Source organism: Necator americanus, chromosome X, assembly GCF_031761385.1.
Source record: "Necator americanus strain Aroian chromosome X, whole genome shotgun sequence".
In the NCBI taxonomy this organism is placed as follows: domain Eukaryota; kingdom Metazoa; phylum Nematoda; class Chromadorea; order Rhabditida; family Ancylostomatidae; genus Necator; species Necator americanus.
Window position 1 is genome coordinate 4,449,662 of NC_087376.1, and position 17,128 is coordinate 4,466,789.

The 17,128-nt window shown below is 34.8% G+C and overlaps 1 protein-coding gene across 2 annotated transcripts in view; it reads left to right on the plus strand.

The window, feature by feature from the left end:
* Window positions 1-4,779: 4,779 nt before the first annotated feature.
* RB195_021467 (uncharacterized protein) overlaps window positions 4,780-17,128 on the plus strand; it is a gene marked incomplete at both ends in the record, with an annotated part of 92,230 nt that continues 79,881 nt past the window's right edge. For both annotated transcript variants that reach the window (XM_064208215.1, XM_064208211.1), the window contains 24 exons: window positions 4,780-5,035; window positions 6,119-6,223; window positions 7,340-7,464; window positions 8,085-8,174; window positions 8,238-8,309; window positions 8,373-8,520; window positions 9,637-9,740; window positions 9,801-9,905; window positions 9,968-10,073; window positions 10,139-10,260; window positions 10,334-10,435; window positions 11,640-11,734; window positions 11,847-11,968; window positions 13,111-13,256; window positions 13,329-13,445; window positions 15,059-15,227; window positions 15,293-15,400; window positions 15,525-15,598; window positions 15,663-15,773; window positions 15,885-15,975; window positions 16,165-16,220; window positions 16,316-16,445; window positions 16,524-16,619; window positions 16,694-16,845. In XM_064208215.1, the coding sequence (XP_064064092.1) occupies window positions 4,780-5,035; window positions 6,119-6,223; window positions 7,340-7,464; window positions 8,085-8,174; window positions 8,238-8,309; window positions 8,373-8,520; window positions 9,637-9,740; window positions 9,801-9,905; window positions 9,968-10,073; window positions 10,139-10,260; window positions 10,334-10,435; window positions 11,640-11,734; window positions 11,847-11,968; window positions 13,111-13,256; window positions 13,329-13,445; window positions 15,059-15,227; window positions 15,293-15,400; window positions 15,525-15,598; window positions 15,663-15,773; window positions 15,885-15,975; window positions 16,165-16,220; window positions 16,316-16,445; window positions 16,524-16,619; window positions 16,694-16,845 (2,802 nt within the window). The remainder of the gene's footprint in view (window positions 5,036-6,118; window positions 6,224-7,339; window positions 7,465-8,084; window positions 8,175-8,237; window positions 8,310-8,372; window positions 8,521-9,636; window positions 9,741-9,800; window positions 9,906-9,967; window positions 10,074-10,138; window positions 10,261-10,333; window positions 10,436-11,639; window positions 11,735-11,846; window positions 11,969-13,110; window positions 13,257-13,328; window positions 13,446-15,058; window positions 15,228-15,292; window positions 15,401-15,524; window positions 15,599-15,662; window positions 15,774-15,884; window positions 15,976-16,164; window positions 16,221-16,315; window positions 16,446-16,523; window positions 16,620-16,693; window positions 16,846-17,128) is intronic.

The window sequence follows — 17,128 nt, forward strand, 5'->3', positions numbered from 1 at the left end:
TGTCTTCTCACCAGCCTATACAAGTAAAACCATTGAATAAGCTGCTGAGTGGACCGGAGCTTGTACACAGAGGACCGTTCTAGCGTATCTCGTAGGAACCAAAGAGGTTCCCACGCCGTTTATAACGACGATTACGGAGAGGTGAGCGGAATCATCCCGGATTCCACAATGTACAACTCCATCTCTAGTTTTTCCCGTGGATTCCGGTTTCACGTCAGATTCGCGGTACGCTGACTTTAACAACAATGCAGATGCAGTATAGATCTGTATAACAAAAGGAAATACTGCAAACATGGCAAAAATACGAAAAAAAGGAACATTAAAGACGAAAAAAAAAACCAGGAAGAAAAGCAAAAAGAATGAAAACAAAAAATAACGGAAAATATTGGTCTGATTGACGTCACTTGGCAAAATTTGGCAAATTGCCAAGCAAACCGTTCGCGGGCCGTCTGCGAGCGGTAAGCGGTCGGTCGTTGCGCCAGTGTGACCGCTCGTGCAACCAGACCGTGCTTCACGTCGTTTTGACCCTATATACGTGTCTCACGCCTCCTTCAGCCTCAAATGAGGCTTTCCATCCTTCCGCGCTGCGTACCTACAGCTTAAGTACCAAAAGAACTCACATATAATTATCCAGGAATTGCATGTTAACGCATTCACGTATCGTAAAGATGACATACAATGGCATATAGTCGCCTCCGAACGTGTTCGACCAAGTGAACACGACCTTGCCAAAGCAAAGGGAGGGATGAGTGTCTGTCGAGCAGAGATGGAGGGTGCGTTGCGACAGCGTCACGTTTGCACCCGTGTGAACCATTTCTAGTATTTTCCCGGGAAGACTCCAGAGCTTGTAAATTGTGAAAATGTGGAACAGCACTTTTTATACACAACAAATGGTCCCTTTCGTTCATGGACACCGTCTTCGTTTCTGGAAAAAGCTTTCCTAGCTGGTGAAGTACTTGATGACAAAAAATTACAGTTCTACCAATACATTAGTCTGCTCTAGGAATCATGATGGAGATTCCTTATATGGTTACTGTTTGGTGAAATAAGTGTACAGTAGTAGTCAGTATGAAGGATTTGAGGTGTCCACGTAATCCGTGAAAAGAAAAATGTTTAATTCTCACTGGAGCGCGCCAGTTAGAAGGGCGCAGGTAATTGACGTGTGGTACACTACGATGTGATTGGTTTTTGAGGGTGGTTACGTATAGTACTGATACTCGTTTGATTACGGTACGACTGTATGCATTAACATATATTTGTAGTTTATTTGGTTTACTTTATTTACTACTTGTTTACTTCTTCTACGGTGGAAACTTGATTTTGGCCCAAAATTTTGCACAAATTTTCAGTATTTCTATGCAAGGAACTTTTTCCGCGATGGTTTGTGTTAGTGCTTCTTGAATTTCATTCAGTTTTTACTGGATTGGTTTTTTTTTAAATGTGGTTATTGTATGGTGGAACTCTGAGGGAGGACCGTCACAGCGCTTTTATAAAGTATGCCGCATTGTACAGTGCCAAATTTTGCATATACGGTAGCTACAGTTTTTTCAGGGCATATACTTTACTTAATTATACAATAACCACATTTTGAGGAAAATAATCTAGTAAAAAAAGTGAAAAAGTTATATATATATATATATATATATATATATATATATACAGAAAGATTCAGTATGGATATGTGTATAGGATTTATATTGAATATATATTTGATCCTGAAAGAATTTCACGTGGAACATGACATTTTTAGAAAGGAATTTTTCTGCATGGTTTTTTCTCGACAGACTTGACCACCTAAAATGTTTCGTTTGAAAAATTAAGATATGGATTCTATAATTTTAATTCTATAATTAATATAAGCCTACAATTTTTTATAATTCAATATCTATTGGGAACATTTTGCGGTCGTTCGTGTTTCTCTCAGTTGTATAGTACTCGGTCGATTTGGTTTAGTGGTCGATTTTGTAGTCTGTTATCGATTAACATTCATTTCATCTTTCATTGCCGTTCAGTTCGAATATTATTCGTTATCTCGAAAATCTTTCGAAATGTTTCAAGATCATATAACAACTAGTCATCACTGTCCGTTTTTTCGGATATGTTGTGAGATGCTTCTCCTTTAAATCCATGACTCATTGCACATTCGTGCAGTTGATATCATTTACTGTAATTTTCTAGAAATGATGACCAATCCTTGAAGAGAAAAAAAGGCAGTGCATACGGTTTTATAGAATGAAATGCCGTTCAACTATCTATGACAAGCATCTGTGAATTCCTTCGAGGACAACGGAGCAAACATTTCGAGTTCGGATTCTCTTTATAAATACTTGAGAAAAGTTTCACTTCACCTCAAAATGCATACGTTTCTTCTTCTTTCATTTCATTTTAGGAGTATGAAGCACATATAGCCTGATTTCCCAAATAAGTCAATGTTTTTAATGTGTGTTGTTTTCGTGCACTCAGTTTTCCAAGAAAAAATTCATTTTCTAGAAATTTCTTTTCTCTTTTTTTCTTTCTTTTTTTTTGGTTCAAAGTGTCAGCTTTCCATGTTCATCATATTATGGACTTTTTCAAGGATAAATATATATATATGCATAGAAATATCTTGGAGAATAAAATGCCATCTAGCGCAAAGATGAAAAAAAGTGTCGGCCAGCCCAAAGATAGAGATGAGTATTAGTGGAATTTCAACATGTTTGCTGGAAAAATTACATTAAATATTCCTGACAAATATTTATGTATATAAGATCCAAGAGCAGTCATGTCTAAAATATTTCTGAAAGGTGATCTACATTGATCATTTTTTCGATTTATTGCAAATTTTCCTTATTTAGGAAAACATTTGATGCTGAATACGTTACCGAAAAAAAAAAAAAAACTACACAGATACTTTCATTCTATATGCGCCTTCGAAAATTGTATTTTCTTTATTTTTTTTTCCTGTAGATCTGACGGAAATAAAGAATTATCGATAGATTTGCAATATTTTTAAATTTAAACATAGGATCTTTTGACATAGAAAGATTTCAATCGTCGTAGAATGAAAGTACATACATGGAAATTATTTTTCTTTGTCCTATTTCCTCAATTAATTACTTACAAATATTTTCTTAAATGCTTCAAATTGTTACTAAATCATTATTACTCTTAGTAGATAGGTGAAAATACTAATATTTGATGGTGTATGGGTACCACAAATAAAACTTAATATTTTTTTTCGGAGTGCTATAATATTAGTACACTAATTTCCAATATACAACTACTTTTTTCTTCCTTGAAATTTATATTTATGGACACACGATGACGATTTATGAATTGGTGCACTCGTATGAAATTTTATATATTGTTAGCAGTTCACAAGTTGCACGCTACAATATATGTCATATGTCCTTCTTACCGGAAAAATACCTTTAATTCTCTTCATATCTATCATTAAATATCCTTTAAATATCCTCTAAATATCCTTCTTAACTATCCCTTAATGAGTTAAGTCAGAATAGCTTCAGGCGTCTTTTAATACTGTGTTTATTGTGGTTATTTCCTTTTAAATTTTGTTCTTCTTATCGTTAACGTAATTTTTTAAATTTTTACGAATTTTTTCGAATGAATTTTCTCGTCCTTCTTTTGTCCATATTCCATAGGTTTTTCGTAGTCCTTGTTTCATTGAAGTGGAGAAACTTCCATGGATTGAGAGAGAGTGATAGAGATGCTGGGAAATACTGCGTGCTTTCGTAATTGAATTTCACTTTTTAAAAATTGATTTTATTCGTTTTCCTTTTCCCTTATATGTGAGGTGTATCCTACTCTAATGGTTAATTCTAGAATCGCATGCAGTAAGATATCAGTGATTGTCGATTTTTCTCTTCATTTTACGTTGTTTTTAGTCTCTAATCCAACATTTTCTGGATGTTTCTACTATGTCACATGATCGTTTTTCGATTCCATATGGTTTCTTTCAGAGAAATTCGAAGCAATAGAGTTGTTCTGTTGTTCGTGGTGTTCAGGGCAGTCGTCACATTTCCCGCCCACTTGGGGATGGAGAGAGAGAAGGACAGAGAGAGTGAGTGAGGGAATGAGTGACCAATCCAGAATCTCTCCTGCACGGGTGCATTTCTTTCATTGATCACTAGTAGAAGTTCACTTCCTCTCCACAATTATTTCCTAGATTCACAGACAGTTCGGGTATTTTTCATTTCCTCTTTTCATTTTTGTAGAGTTCACATATGAGGTGAAAATTCGGCAAACCTCCACATTTTTTTCCGCTCACCTCACTAAAAACCAATCAAACTTTAACGGGCAGGATTTCCTCAATATTTCAACCAGTAATTATTTTGTGAAATCCATAGTACTATGAAATGAAGTATATAATAAAATTACATTACATATGCGACTATTTCATACTGTCTCTCTGAAACAGTTCAGCTATTTCTCCGGAAGAGTGGTGTCATGCTTGATTGACGATCACCTCGAATCGATGAGAGTCACACCTACCTCTGGCATCGGATCCATAGTTATTAATGAGAGATTTGTGCAGCGCTCAACATCTCCTCTCAGCGTCGAGAAGCTGTTTTTAAATTTTATAGTCTGTTGAAGCTTATGGATTCCTTGGACATCCTTCATCAGTGTTATTGTTCCTTTAGTCTCGTAGCTTTGGATGTGTGTGTGTGTGTACTGGTATTATGTTACACTTTATGTTACACTTCATTTTCATGCTTTACTGCCTTATTTACTACTTTGAAGAAGTACGGTAAATATAGTTAGATCAATTTTTTTAGGTGTATGTTTCCACTAAGGCTGCTGCTGTGCTTAGCAGCATGCGTTGGTGGAGCTGCATCAACCGGTGGTGGTCAACGTTCACAACCGGTAGATGATACGGCTGGAAAAAGTTCGCTAACATTCGTTTTCGATATTACTGGATCAATGTTCGATGATCTTGTACAAGTACGAGAAGGTGCAAGGAAAATCTTCCAGACAGTAATGCAACAACGAGAGAAACTTATTTACAACTACATTATGGTACCTTTTCATGATCCATGTAAGTATTGTTGAATTTTTTCTGGAGTCATTTCACCATTATCCTATCTTATATACACTTCTAAATAATATAATAGATGATCTACATTAAAAAAAAACTATACCAGCTCCATAGTCCTATATCCTGAAACGTGTAACAATTGTCAGTTCTTAGCGTTGGGGCTACAGGACAAAATTAATGTGGATTTAACTCGAATTCCAGCGCTGTCCGCCAGCATCCATTCATTTATCCATTTCGGGAATGTTTGCGTCTCTTTTTTAGTTACAGAAAAAAATATCATGTACTTATATTTGATTACTCGCATTTTTGCGGTAATTTTTTAAAATTTCTCATTCGAAAAATTATCACCTCTTACTGCTTGACTCGGTTTTTATTATTGCGACTTCCAGAAATTGTTTGAAGGATAGGAATGTAGCTTTATCATGGTTAATGTTTCATGATTCAGTAATGGACCAAATTATCCAGTAAAACATTTCGAATCCATGTTTTATCGCTACGACTTACCGCAGCAAACCTCTCTATACATATCAATCACTCTTTCTCCTGGTTTCATCCATCAACTAGTGTGAAAATCTGCAACAACGGTGATCGAGCCCATTAAACGTAAGAATGTTGCTCAAAGTATACGATCAGAAAAAAAAACGTAAACAACTGTTTTGAGGTGAACTTTGGATTCATTATTATCCTTGGTATGAATGTAGTTCTTTGTGCTCACATGGATCATATCCTTATGATTTTTGTACTAAGTGTGTAGAGTAAAAATTCATGTTATAAAAATCTTTTGGCTTAGTCATAGCTGCAAATTTTCGCTAATCAACGCGCTTTCTCAGTTACACTGTCGACTCTCTTCGAGGACTTGATTTATGGACGTTAATCACATGAGTCCACGATCGAAAATACAATTGATGAAAATTTTAGATCTTAAAATATGCAAAAGAAATACTATTTTTCTATTACCACTACTATACTATTTTTTCTACTACTACTAAATTATTTTTATATACTACTACTATACTATTTTTTTTCTCTCCAATAAATAAGTCAATTTCAACAATAAAATAATAATAATAGTAATATTTACAGATTTGGGCGAAATCATCAACACTACTGATGCTGCCTATTTTATGCGTCAATTAGGAAAGGTATACGTACATGGTGGTGGTGATTGTCCAGAAAAAACTCTCACCGGTAAGATTTTCATTAATCCACAAATTTTCTATGGAATGATGATGGTTTCGGCATGTTAAAGAATTCATAATTTTCGATCTAATTCTATTGATGAATAGTGGTCGTCACGGTGGAGCGATATCGCATTCTAATTTTCATATATGTATATGCAATATGAAATCGCTGCGATGTAATAACGTCGGCACGATTCGATGATTTCATCGGCGAATCTGTAAGCGATTTCGGATGATTTTAGCGTACGCTGTTGTGATGTAAGGACCGACCGTTCGAGGTCGTGGAGCGGCATCCGAGCATTGAAACACGATACCCTCTTCGGAGTATTCAGATAGCGCTCGAAAGTTGTGGATGTAAACCCAGTGACAGAGACAGCTGGCTATCGCAAGCTATCACGAATTAGAAAGATTAACAGAATATCTAAAAGAAAAGTTTTCTCGAACGAAAATGTTCATGTGAATATGTGTTTTGTTTTTTTTTTCCGGAGGTAGATCACTGCTGGATTTTCTTAAGCGGTGATTAGGTAATAACTGTGGATTGACAGTTCCGTTCTTTTTTTTGCCATTTGACAAAAAGGAAAGCGTGGGGTGATTCTATCCGATTTCTCAGAAATTCCAACTTTTGCCTTCTATGCGTATTTGATGGATATCTGGAAAACACCTTCGAATTTAAGAAATTCCAGAATTATTTATCTGTAAAACTCGTTTACTCAGTATTTATAGTAGAAAAATTCTGGAATTATTGTAAATGATCAAAATCAATTGAAAAGTTGCTTCATTTTGAGGTTACAGGCAGTACAGGATAAAAAACTAGAAAATAAATAATAAACAATGGAAAAAGTATTGAGAGCGAAAACTGCTCTCATGCTTATATTTCAGGATTTTGAAAACACGTAGTAATATCAAATTGGTTATGCAACGAGCAATCAAAAAAAAAGAAGAAAGAAATAAAGACAGGATCAGTTTTTGCTAAAATTTCGTCAACGTAACCTACATAAACACATTTGATATCCTTGAAAAACACTGTATCGTATTTTTAGCTTTATTTACTCAGTGCCCATCTGCAAAGTAAAAAAAAAAACCAGCAAAAACGAAATAATTGCTTGAACTCTAACTTTTCTAGGTATCCAAAAAGCGCTGGAGATCTCACTACCTTCATCATTCATCTACGTCTTCACTGATGCACGATCCAAGGATTACGATCTCGAGGATACCGTATTGAACATGATCCAGGAAAAACAGAGTTCTGTAGGTTTTTATTTATTAATATTTTTACTCTAATTTTACTTGTAATGGACCAATAATTATATATAATAATCATTCCAACAATTCTTTTCTTTCTAATAGTCATTTTCTTTTTAAATCAAAATTTTTGAGATCATAGCCACCTGAGTATTATTTACAATTGCCACGTACTTGTGAACAAAGTGAAATTTGCAAGATCGCTTCAATTTTCCTGAAGAACCAGGATTTGATGCATTCAGATCCGTCCTAAAACGTAGTTTTTCCATATATTTATTTTTCAATAAGAATATTTTGAGTATGTACCGTAGCTGAATTGCCCATGTGATGTCAGGAAGGGTACTCAAAAGTATCATAACTGTTTAACTGTTTAATATTTGGGTATTTGTCGTCAAATGGCTTCTTGATTACATATGTAATTTTTATTAGTATCAATATTTTGAATGTTAAAAGCTTCAGTAGTATGAAACTTCATGACGGACTAAAATGTCTGGAGTTTTTTTTTTGTGTAGGAAACATGAGGAAATGTAATTAAATTATAAATTACTAAATAATTTTTTGAACATAATTGTAAATCAACAAATATTAGGTTGATTAATGGAAAAAAATCTTGAGAATAATTTAAGGTAGTATTTGTGATGACTGGTGATTGTGGAAATAGGACTCATCCAGGATTTCGTGTATATGAAAAAATTGCAGCAGCATCATTTGGGCAGGTGGATGATTATTATATAATATTACTTGTAATTTTTGAAATATTTGTAGTATTTTTTTTCTAGGTGTTTCATCTAGAAAAGAGTGATGTTTCAACCGTGCTCGAGTACGTACGACATGCTGTAAAACAGAAAAAGGTTTGAATAATGGTTGATATTTGAAGCGAGACGGCGGGCCCATAACACGTTTTCGTTCGATAGGTGCACGTGCTATACGAGGTTCGTGAACGAGGTGGAACAGTGGTGCGAAATGTGCCAGTTGATGAACACATGACTGAACTAACGTTATCATTGTCTGGTGATAAGGATGATGAGGAAGTTCTGGATATCACACTTAAGGATCCAACAGGTTCTGTGGAATTTATCCTCTATTTTCTACTAAAATTCGAAGTAAATGGAATTGTTGAAGAAAAGAATACAATTGAAAAGCTTGCTTGGTAAATGATAATCAGTCAGAAGGTGCTAGAATTTTTTCCTGCAAAATAAATAAAAAATATGAAATTAATTATAGAACAAAGATGACATCCTTCAATAAACTAACATAGTATTTCTTGATTCGTTTAAATTTCCACAATTTCCTATCTCTTTCTAAAAATACTGTGTTTTATGGATTCCTTGTTCTGTGTTTTCTAGAAATGCTGTTTCTTTCCCCAATATGCAGTGACATTTTTTAAGATTTTTTTAAGATCGGCACTAAGTTTTTTCGTATTCCATGGATGTTTAAAATTTCCATATTTTAACCCTGGAGTTCTAATTTGAGGGAAGACTTCTCTGAATTTTTTCGAAAGAATAAAAACAAGGATTATGAATCACTCACATAGCATTCTATTCTGCACAGCGACATCTTCTTAAGGAGCTACTGATTCCATGTTTTTCTCGGACTCTCCCTCTATTCTTCTCTTCACCTCTCTTTTTTTTAGATAGTCTCAGCTTACTATTTTTACTATTATTTTTTTATTCACTTTGCAATGGCCAAATGTGATGGGAATACAAAGGAATTTTCAATTTTTAGAAAAAGTTGGAGAAACTTCAATCCATATTTTGAGCGATGTAATAGCAAATTTTATTTCTAAAGATATAAAAAAATATTTATATCTTTTTACATCGCGATGGGATGAAAAAAGAACTGCTCATTCAAAGTACTGAAAAATGATGTTTTGGTAAGTGTTCACAAGAAGTAGCGAGAAAAAAATCCTATAAAAAGAGGAATGATGAAAAAAAAAGATGGCAAATGACACAATACATTGATGTCGGTGAATGTCGATTGATGTAAATGAACATAAATCCAGGCGTGTTGCCGCTAATATTGCACTTTTTATCGATTGATCGAAAATCCACGTTTTCTTGATTTTCTTTCTTGGACCAACATTTGTCCCCTATCACAAATACAACCATTTAATTGAGGTTAAAGGAGAATACTAAACAGATGTCTTGTAAGATAATAATATAAATATCGTTATTAAAGGAAGACCTGTTGACAAAAATGTCTACAGTAAGGAAGGAGGTACAATTGATCTGAAAAATGTGAAATTAATTCGTCTCAAAGATCCACAACCTGGAAATTGGCAGGTAGAATTTATGAATTATGTGTATTATCCTGAAAACTCTTGGATAACATGTGTCTTTAAGGTGATCACGAATTCTCGTCTGAAGCATACGATTCGAATTTTTGGTCATGGTACTATTGATTTTAAATACGGATTTGCAACAAGACCTCTGGATCGGATTGAATTGGTAATAGTTGGATTCTATCCTATAGAAATTACCCAATTTTAATTAAAATTAAATTATTTTAGGCACGTCCTAGGCCAGTTTCCAATCAGAACACCTATTTACTTGTAAATATGACAGGCTTAATACCACCCGGAACGACCAGTGAAATTTCGCTTCTGGACTACTTTGGTACGGTATTTATCGAGTTTTTTTTTTGAACAATTTGTCTAATTTTTTACTTTACTTCTTTGTAGGTAACACACTTTACACAAATGCTGCTTCACCACATAGAAATAATCCTTCGATGTATTTTGTTGGTCCTTTTATTCCACCTAAGGGTCTCTTTTTCGTACGAGTTAAAGGTGTTGATGAGGATGTGAGTTATTTTGATCGGAGGAGTTATCCAGAACAGTAAAAAAAGACTTCACATAAGTGGCATAGTTTTTCAGGATTATGAATTTCAACGTATTGCTCCCACCGCTATTGGAAGTGTTAATGTTGGAGGACCACGTGCTTATATGAGTCCCACAACGACAGCATTTGCTACAACGGTTTGTGAATAGTACCATTATAAGGTCCCGTATCCAGTATATTTGTCCTCGGAGGATAAATTCATTGGAAACGAATCTGCGGGCGACTTCTTTTTCGAATCGTGCTTTGGAATGTTATTTGGCGCGGTGCGACGGCACTTCGCTGCGGGACCTAGGCGTTTGCCACCGGATCAATTCCAGGGCAAAAACGACTGGGAACGTAATTCCATCGCGTGATGTGTTTATCCTCGGACAAATTTCTACTGGATAGCTACATACCGAACCCAGGAAGATTTTCCCTCTATCCTTCTCCGCTTATCCAACTGGGAGAATTTTATTGGATACGGGTTCAGGATACATTAATAATCCAGGCCTCTGCTTTATACGAACATGTATTGATGACAGTAATCTTCAGTATCGTATACATGTGTCATTTGCATCCATATAACTCTGCGAACACTTCAGAACAGACTAATGTCAAATCATTTCATCCGGAATTCTTAGAAAATCCTCAATATTGAACCAAGTTTGATCGCTTACGACGAATTTCCGATAACTTCGTTTACATAGCCTGAGATCTGTGTTTCCAGGATCAGTTATTTTATTATTCCTGACCCTTTTACTTTCACCCCTTTTACTTTCAGTATCTAGGTACTAGAAGTGTTTATATGCGTTATAAATTATCCTTGGGTGAGGGTACCTAGTAGGAAAATCCACTACGTATAAAAATCCTTATGATTCCCACTTTGCTTAGGATATCCTTAGTTTGATAAAGCAAGTAAGATCAGTGTCGAATCGATTTTCGAGCATCGTCATTTTTCCGTAGAAATTCTACAGAAAATTATAATAAATCGTATGTCTTATGACTTTTTACAGGTGTTGGATGCTCTATATTTAGTCCAGAAAAGTTTTCTTCCATTCTCTTTTCTTTTTACTTGATATTCTTAGTATTCCTACACAAATTTCTTGTAGTTTACTTTCGTTTTTCATTTCACATTTTGCATCCAGACTTTTGCAAAAACTCGTCCCGCATCCCTGCAATACTGTAGGTTCATTGACCTGGGTTTGCCATAAGTTCATGGTGTGAAAACTTGAAGATAACTGGATTACTCTCGAGCGCATATACGAATAGAAAGCCAATTTTGAATGTTAAATCCAACCTACATAGTTGTCATCCATTCTCCTGATTTTTGATCCTGAATCGAAAATTTCTTGTAATTTTCAGGACGCTAATCTTACTTGTACCATCGAAAGTGCATCTCCGTTTACATTGTATTGGATGAAAGGTAGCGAACGTATTGGAGGACCATTATTTTACCAGTAAGGGACCGTATTCATATTCTTCTTCTAATCTAGGAAATTACCCACTAACATCTAAAATTCGTTTTTGTTTTTCGAATATTTTTTTCCAATATTCTACTCCTATTCACAGGATGACTGACACTGCGATTTGGACTTTGCCGGAAGTAACGTTGAGAGATCGTGGAGAATATTTTTGTGTTGTTGTCAGCGAAAATGGAAATCATACTGTGAAGACATTCTTGGACACTCGAGGTATGTTAAACGTTGTTTTCTGGATTTTATATGCACATACATAGATATTGATCAGTACGTCTAAAATTAAAATAATTAGCAATACGTCAGAAATATGCGGGATTGCGCTAGAAGGACCAAGTGATTTTAAAAGTTACTGAAGGTGATAGCATCGTAAATAAAAGCAAAATTATTAGTAAAAATATTATTAAATAGATTATTAGGTATTAGTAAAAAATAAGTGGCGTTGATGGATTCTTGGGAATCCATAAAGTCTTCCCGTTGCTCAAAATTGTCCGCCTCAAAAATTTAATCATTGATGAGATCAAAATAATTGATTTTACTGCTGCACTCACTACAATCGTACTGTAACGATGGGATAATCCCTTAAAAATAAGGAAACCACTGCGATATTTTCTTTAAATAAAGTATAAGAATGTTTATATCAGTTTTTAACCGTTTTGCCAAATTATTTAAATAGAAATGACGGTAAAAAAGTGTGAAGAAAAGTAAAACAAAGCTAGGGATGAAAACGTGAAAAAAAAAATCTTCAAAACTTCTCTGCTTTCGCTTCTAATCATACTCTCACAGCACTATCTTCCTGGATTTCCGGATCCTTCCATTTTTTCTTTTGAATATATTTCCTTTTTAGTGTTTATTTGCTTCTGTGTAACTCAAATATACATTGATGAACTCAATGTTACTGGAATAAAACTTCTTGGATTCATCGCATCCTACCCTAGAATTTTCTGGACTTTTCGATTCTGATTTGCTAGTTCTTTGATTATCGTAGATCAATGGTGATATGCTGGCTGTGATCTCTGGATCTGTATTAGTGTCAATTTCGTGCATTGATTTCTTCTCAAAGTTCATTCGATCCTCGTTCTTTTTTTTTCTTCTTTTTCTGCCTCTGTCTTTTCTTTTTCTTTCTTTTTCTTTTAGTCTTCTCAAATTTCGAATATGTCTAAAAAATTAGTAGAAGGGAGGGAAGACTTTAGTTTCTCCATTCTCCCGCCTTATTTCAGTAGATCTTTAACTAATCTCTAAATCCTCAAATTCCAGACACCTGCAGCAAAAGTTCTGGAGTTTTTTTTTTGCGGGTAACATCGAAAATAACATTAAATTTAATCTACGCTATTTAGAGAATATTTGTGTTTTTACAGAATCACCTCCTCTGATTACTGGACTCACGAATACCTCTACACCGTTAGGTCATCCAGCGTTTCTTCATTGTCAGACTCAATCATCCAGTAAAGTAGAAATCAGATGGTTACGTTATGGAGTGACTGTTTTAAACAGTGTGAATACTGTAAGTGGTTACTGTAGATGTTTTTTTTTTGTTCTATTTTTCTTGTTTTTCTAAAAAATCCCTTTATCGTAGATGGTATATCCAAATGGTACACTTCGAATCCATCAAACATCTCGTGCTGATGCCGGTGCATACGAGTGTCAGGCTCGAAATACTGGAGGAATGACAAGTCAGAGTACAGTACTCAAGGTATACGGTTTACGTCAAAAAAGTCCGCATAATCCTTGTAAAAAGTATTTCTAATCTCCTAAAATACTTTTTCTGTGACCCGAACTGTGCGGCCAATTTTTTCATTGCTGACCCTTTTATTTATTTTTTCAAACGAAATTTGGCAGTTTTTCTGTATTAACTGGAATAACTTTACAAAATTTGATGTAAGAGAGCCTGTTTTTCCGAATCTTCAAACCCCTATATTTCCCTTTATCTCTTCTCTTTCTCTCAATCTCTTTACTTTTCTTTGAGATCACTCCTATGTGAATACTGTTACTGTTCTCGAGCCTTCAGAATTAAAAAAAAATTCTGTATATGTCAGGATAGCGAGAAATCGGTTACAGTGTTTGTTTAACAATTTGAGACGTTTCAGTTTCAACATTAACGCGAGGGAAGTATCCAAACATCCCTTTCTTTTCTCTTTTGGAATTGTACAGCTTTGTGCGTAACACCTCGAACATAAATAACTCCTTAATGTTAGACCCCTATCGAACTTGGAAAGATAACTTTCAAAAGAAAAGGAAGAAGCAGCGTAACACGAATCCCACGAGCTGAGGGAATCAGTAGAAAAAGCTATAAATGGGCTTGTAGATTGCGGGAACCCGGGTGGTTCCGCTCATCTCTCTCTGATCGTCGTAAAGAAACGGCGTGAAATCCGCTTTAGTTCCTACGAGGTACGTTAGAACGCTCCTCTATGCACACGTTTCGGTCCCCTCAGCAGCCTATTCATTGGTTTTACTTGAATAGACTGGTAAGAAGACATCATTGATCTTTGACTGCTCGCACGTAGATGCGACGCGTGCACAAGGGTGGGGGGCTGCAACTGAAGTCGTCCTGGAAAACCATGCCTTCTGAGTCATTTTTTGCGACGATCAGGGAGAAATGAGCGGAACCATCCCAGATCCCGCAATCTTCAGCCCCATCGATAGCTTTTTCCGTGGATTCCTTCACCACATCAGATTCGTCACATGCTGTCTTTAAAACAGCTGGAAACCCCAGCGTCTCCCCAAATTTTCGGTAATGAAAGGCAGTTTTATGCCGTTACGTCTTTGTGGATATCTATTCATAAATGGACATGTAATGCGTTAAAAATCCCTCAAAACAGGTAACTTGGATGGATGGAATCTCATTAGGAAACTAAACTTGTTTGATTGTTCGAATTTCCTTTCCTGTACCATCATGCGAACGTCCCACGTTAAAATCCCATGCCTAAGGGGACTCATAGGATTTGTAACTTTATTTGGAGTTTCAATTTCATTTTTTGTTGCATGTCGACCTAGGAATTGCAACTTTATCTGGAACAAAGTAAAAGTAGTGAATCCTAACGAAGAATGAAAGTAAGTACTCTTAACGAAAAATGAAATTAAAGTACAATCAGTACAATTCTAGACCTGACAAATATGCATAGACGGTTTTTTTAAATTAATTTTTACTTATTTTTTGAATGAGTACATATACATGACAAAGGTGATGGGCACATTTTATTAATTGTCATTATTTGTTATTTATCTGTTATTTTTTATTATTTATTAGAACCTGTTGAGCTTCTTTTCAAATATCATCCGTAAAATTTTGTGGATTTGTATATTTAGGTCCTTGAGCTACCCAAAGCAGCTGTATCACCAACAACACTCTACTTTGTCCCACGAACAACATTTAATATCTCCTGTTATGTTGACGGTGATCCGAAACCGCAACCACATTGGTTCTACAACGGTCGACGAATTCATCCGGATCATAAATACTATATAACGTTTAAAAGTAAGCGGTACACATTTTTTGTAAGGATCTATATACAATTTTTGCTTATTTATTATCCTATTTAGATGATTTGATCGTTCGTGATCCATCACCAAGAGATGTTGGTGTCTATGAATGTCGTGCTGTTTCGGCAGCTGGAACTCATGCCGATTCCGCTACCGTCTACGTAGCAGGTATTGTAGATCCAGGAAGTAGAAAATCCACAAAAACTTTATTTTGGGACATTTGGATTATTTTTATTTTTTCGAAAAATAAGAATTTGTGTGTTTTATTTGTATTTTTAAAATTATTTTTAAGTTGCTCCACGTGTTGAGCTGAAACAAAGCAAAACAATGATCGGAAGAGGAGACAGCATATCTTTTGATTGCATTGTACGTTTCCGGAGAGAATAGCTCGACACCCTTCTGATTTTTTTCTGGAATTTTAATGATTTAGGTCCTCGAAGGAACACCACCACCAAAAATTCAATGGTTCAGAAATGGAAGAGAGTTATTACAGAATAGTAATGAGTATATGACTGTCAATGGAGCTCATCTAAGTATAGCCGTGCGTCCTCTTTTTTCTTGTTTATTTTTGTTCTTTCTTGTTTATTTCCTTGTTTTCGCTTAAATTGACTTTTGATGGGAGATTTTTAGGAAGAAAATCAAATGGTTTCAGGGTGCTCAGGATACAGATGCTGGATCTTATTCATGTGTTGCCGAAAATATTGCTGGAAGAGATATTGGAGTTGTGAAAGTTGCTGTAGGAAGTGAGACTTTGGAATTTTCTAAAATAGTTTAATAATATTAATTATAGTAAACTATTTAACTGTTTGTTCAATTATTTAATTTTATAATATCAATAGTAATATTTGATAAAATCACTATTAATAATAAATGATAATAAATTAGATAATTTATTCGTTATGATTATTTATTTCTTCATTTCATACGTTAAGGTATGCCTTCGATTGTTCCATCACCGGAAACTGTACGAGTGAACATTGAGAGACAAGTTTGTTATGATTTTAATATATTATTGATCACTACAGTATTTCTTTTAATATTCAAAATATTAAGAATATGATCTATTTATTGATTTTCTTCTAGGCTACTCTTCAATGCAGAGCGGTTGGTCATCCACCGCCAACGATCAGTTGGCAACGTGACGGGGTCCCACTCGAATCTATTGACCATTCACGATATACTATATTACCTGATGGAAATCTACTAATTACTAGTTAGTTTGAATGTTTTACTTATGTTTGTTTATTTATTTATTTAATTCTGGTTTACATGTTTATTTGTGCTCTTCCAGATGCTCAACTCGAGGATCAAACACGTTTCACTTGTATAGCAAAGAACGAATACGGTCAACAATCAAAAACGACTATGGTGATGATTATAGGACTGGGTATTGTGGATAATACGATATTTTTTTTTTGGTTTTTATCATGAGAAGTATGCCTAATTTACATCGTTTTACAGTATCCCCCGTATTGGGTCACGTCCCACCTGAGGAACAACTAATTGAGGGCGAGGATCTACGTCTTTCTTGTGTTGTTGTACTTGGAACACCGAAACCTGATATTAAATGGTTCAAGGATGGGGTACCGGTTGAACCCAGCTCATCACTCATTGTAAGTTTATTTTTATTTATTTTTTTACAGTAAATGTTTTGTTTTATTTTAATACTGATGGTTTCTTGCATTTGTTTAACTTTAACCCAAGGAAATCGTTTGTTTAACTCAAGGAATTTTTCTGGATTTTTTTAATATCATTTTTTTTAATGTCTTAAGCAGTTTTGAATTTTCTCCAAAAAAAAGGTTTTTTCAACAAGGATCCAGAAAAAATTGGGATTGCGCTCAGCAAATGTGAAACTACAATGGTGATAGTAATAATAATAATAATAACAATAATAAT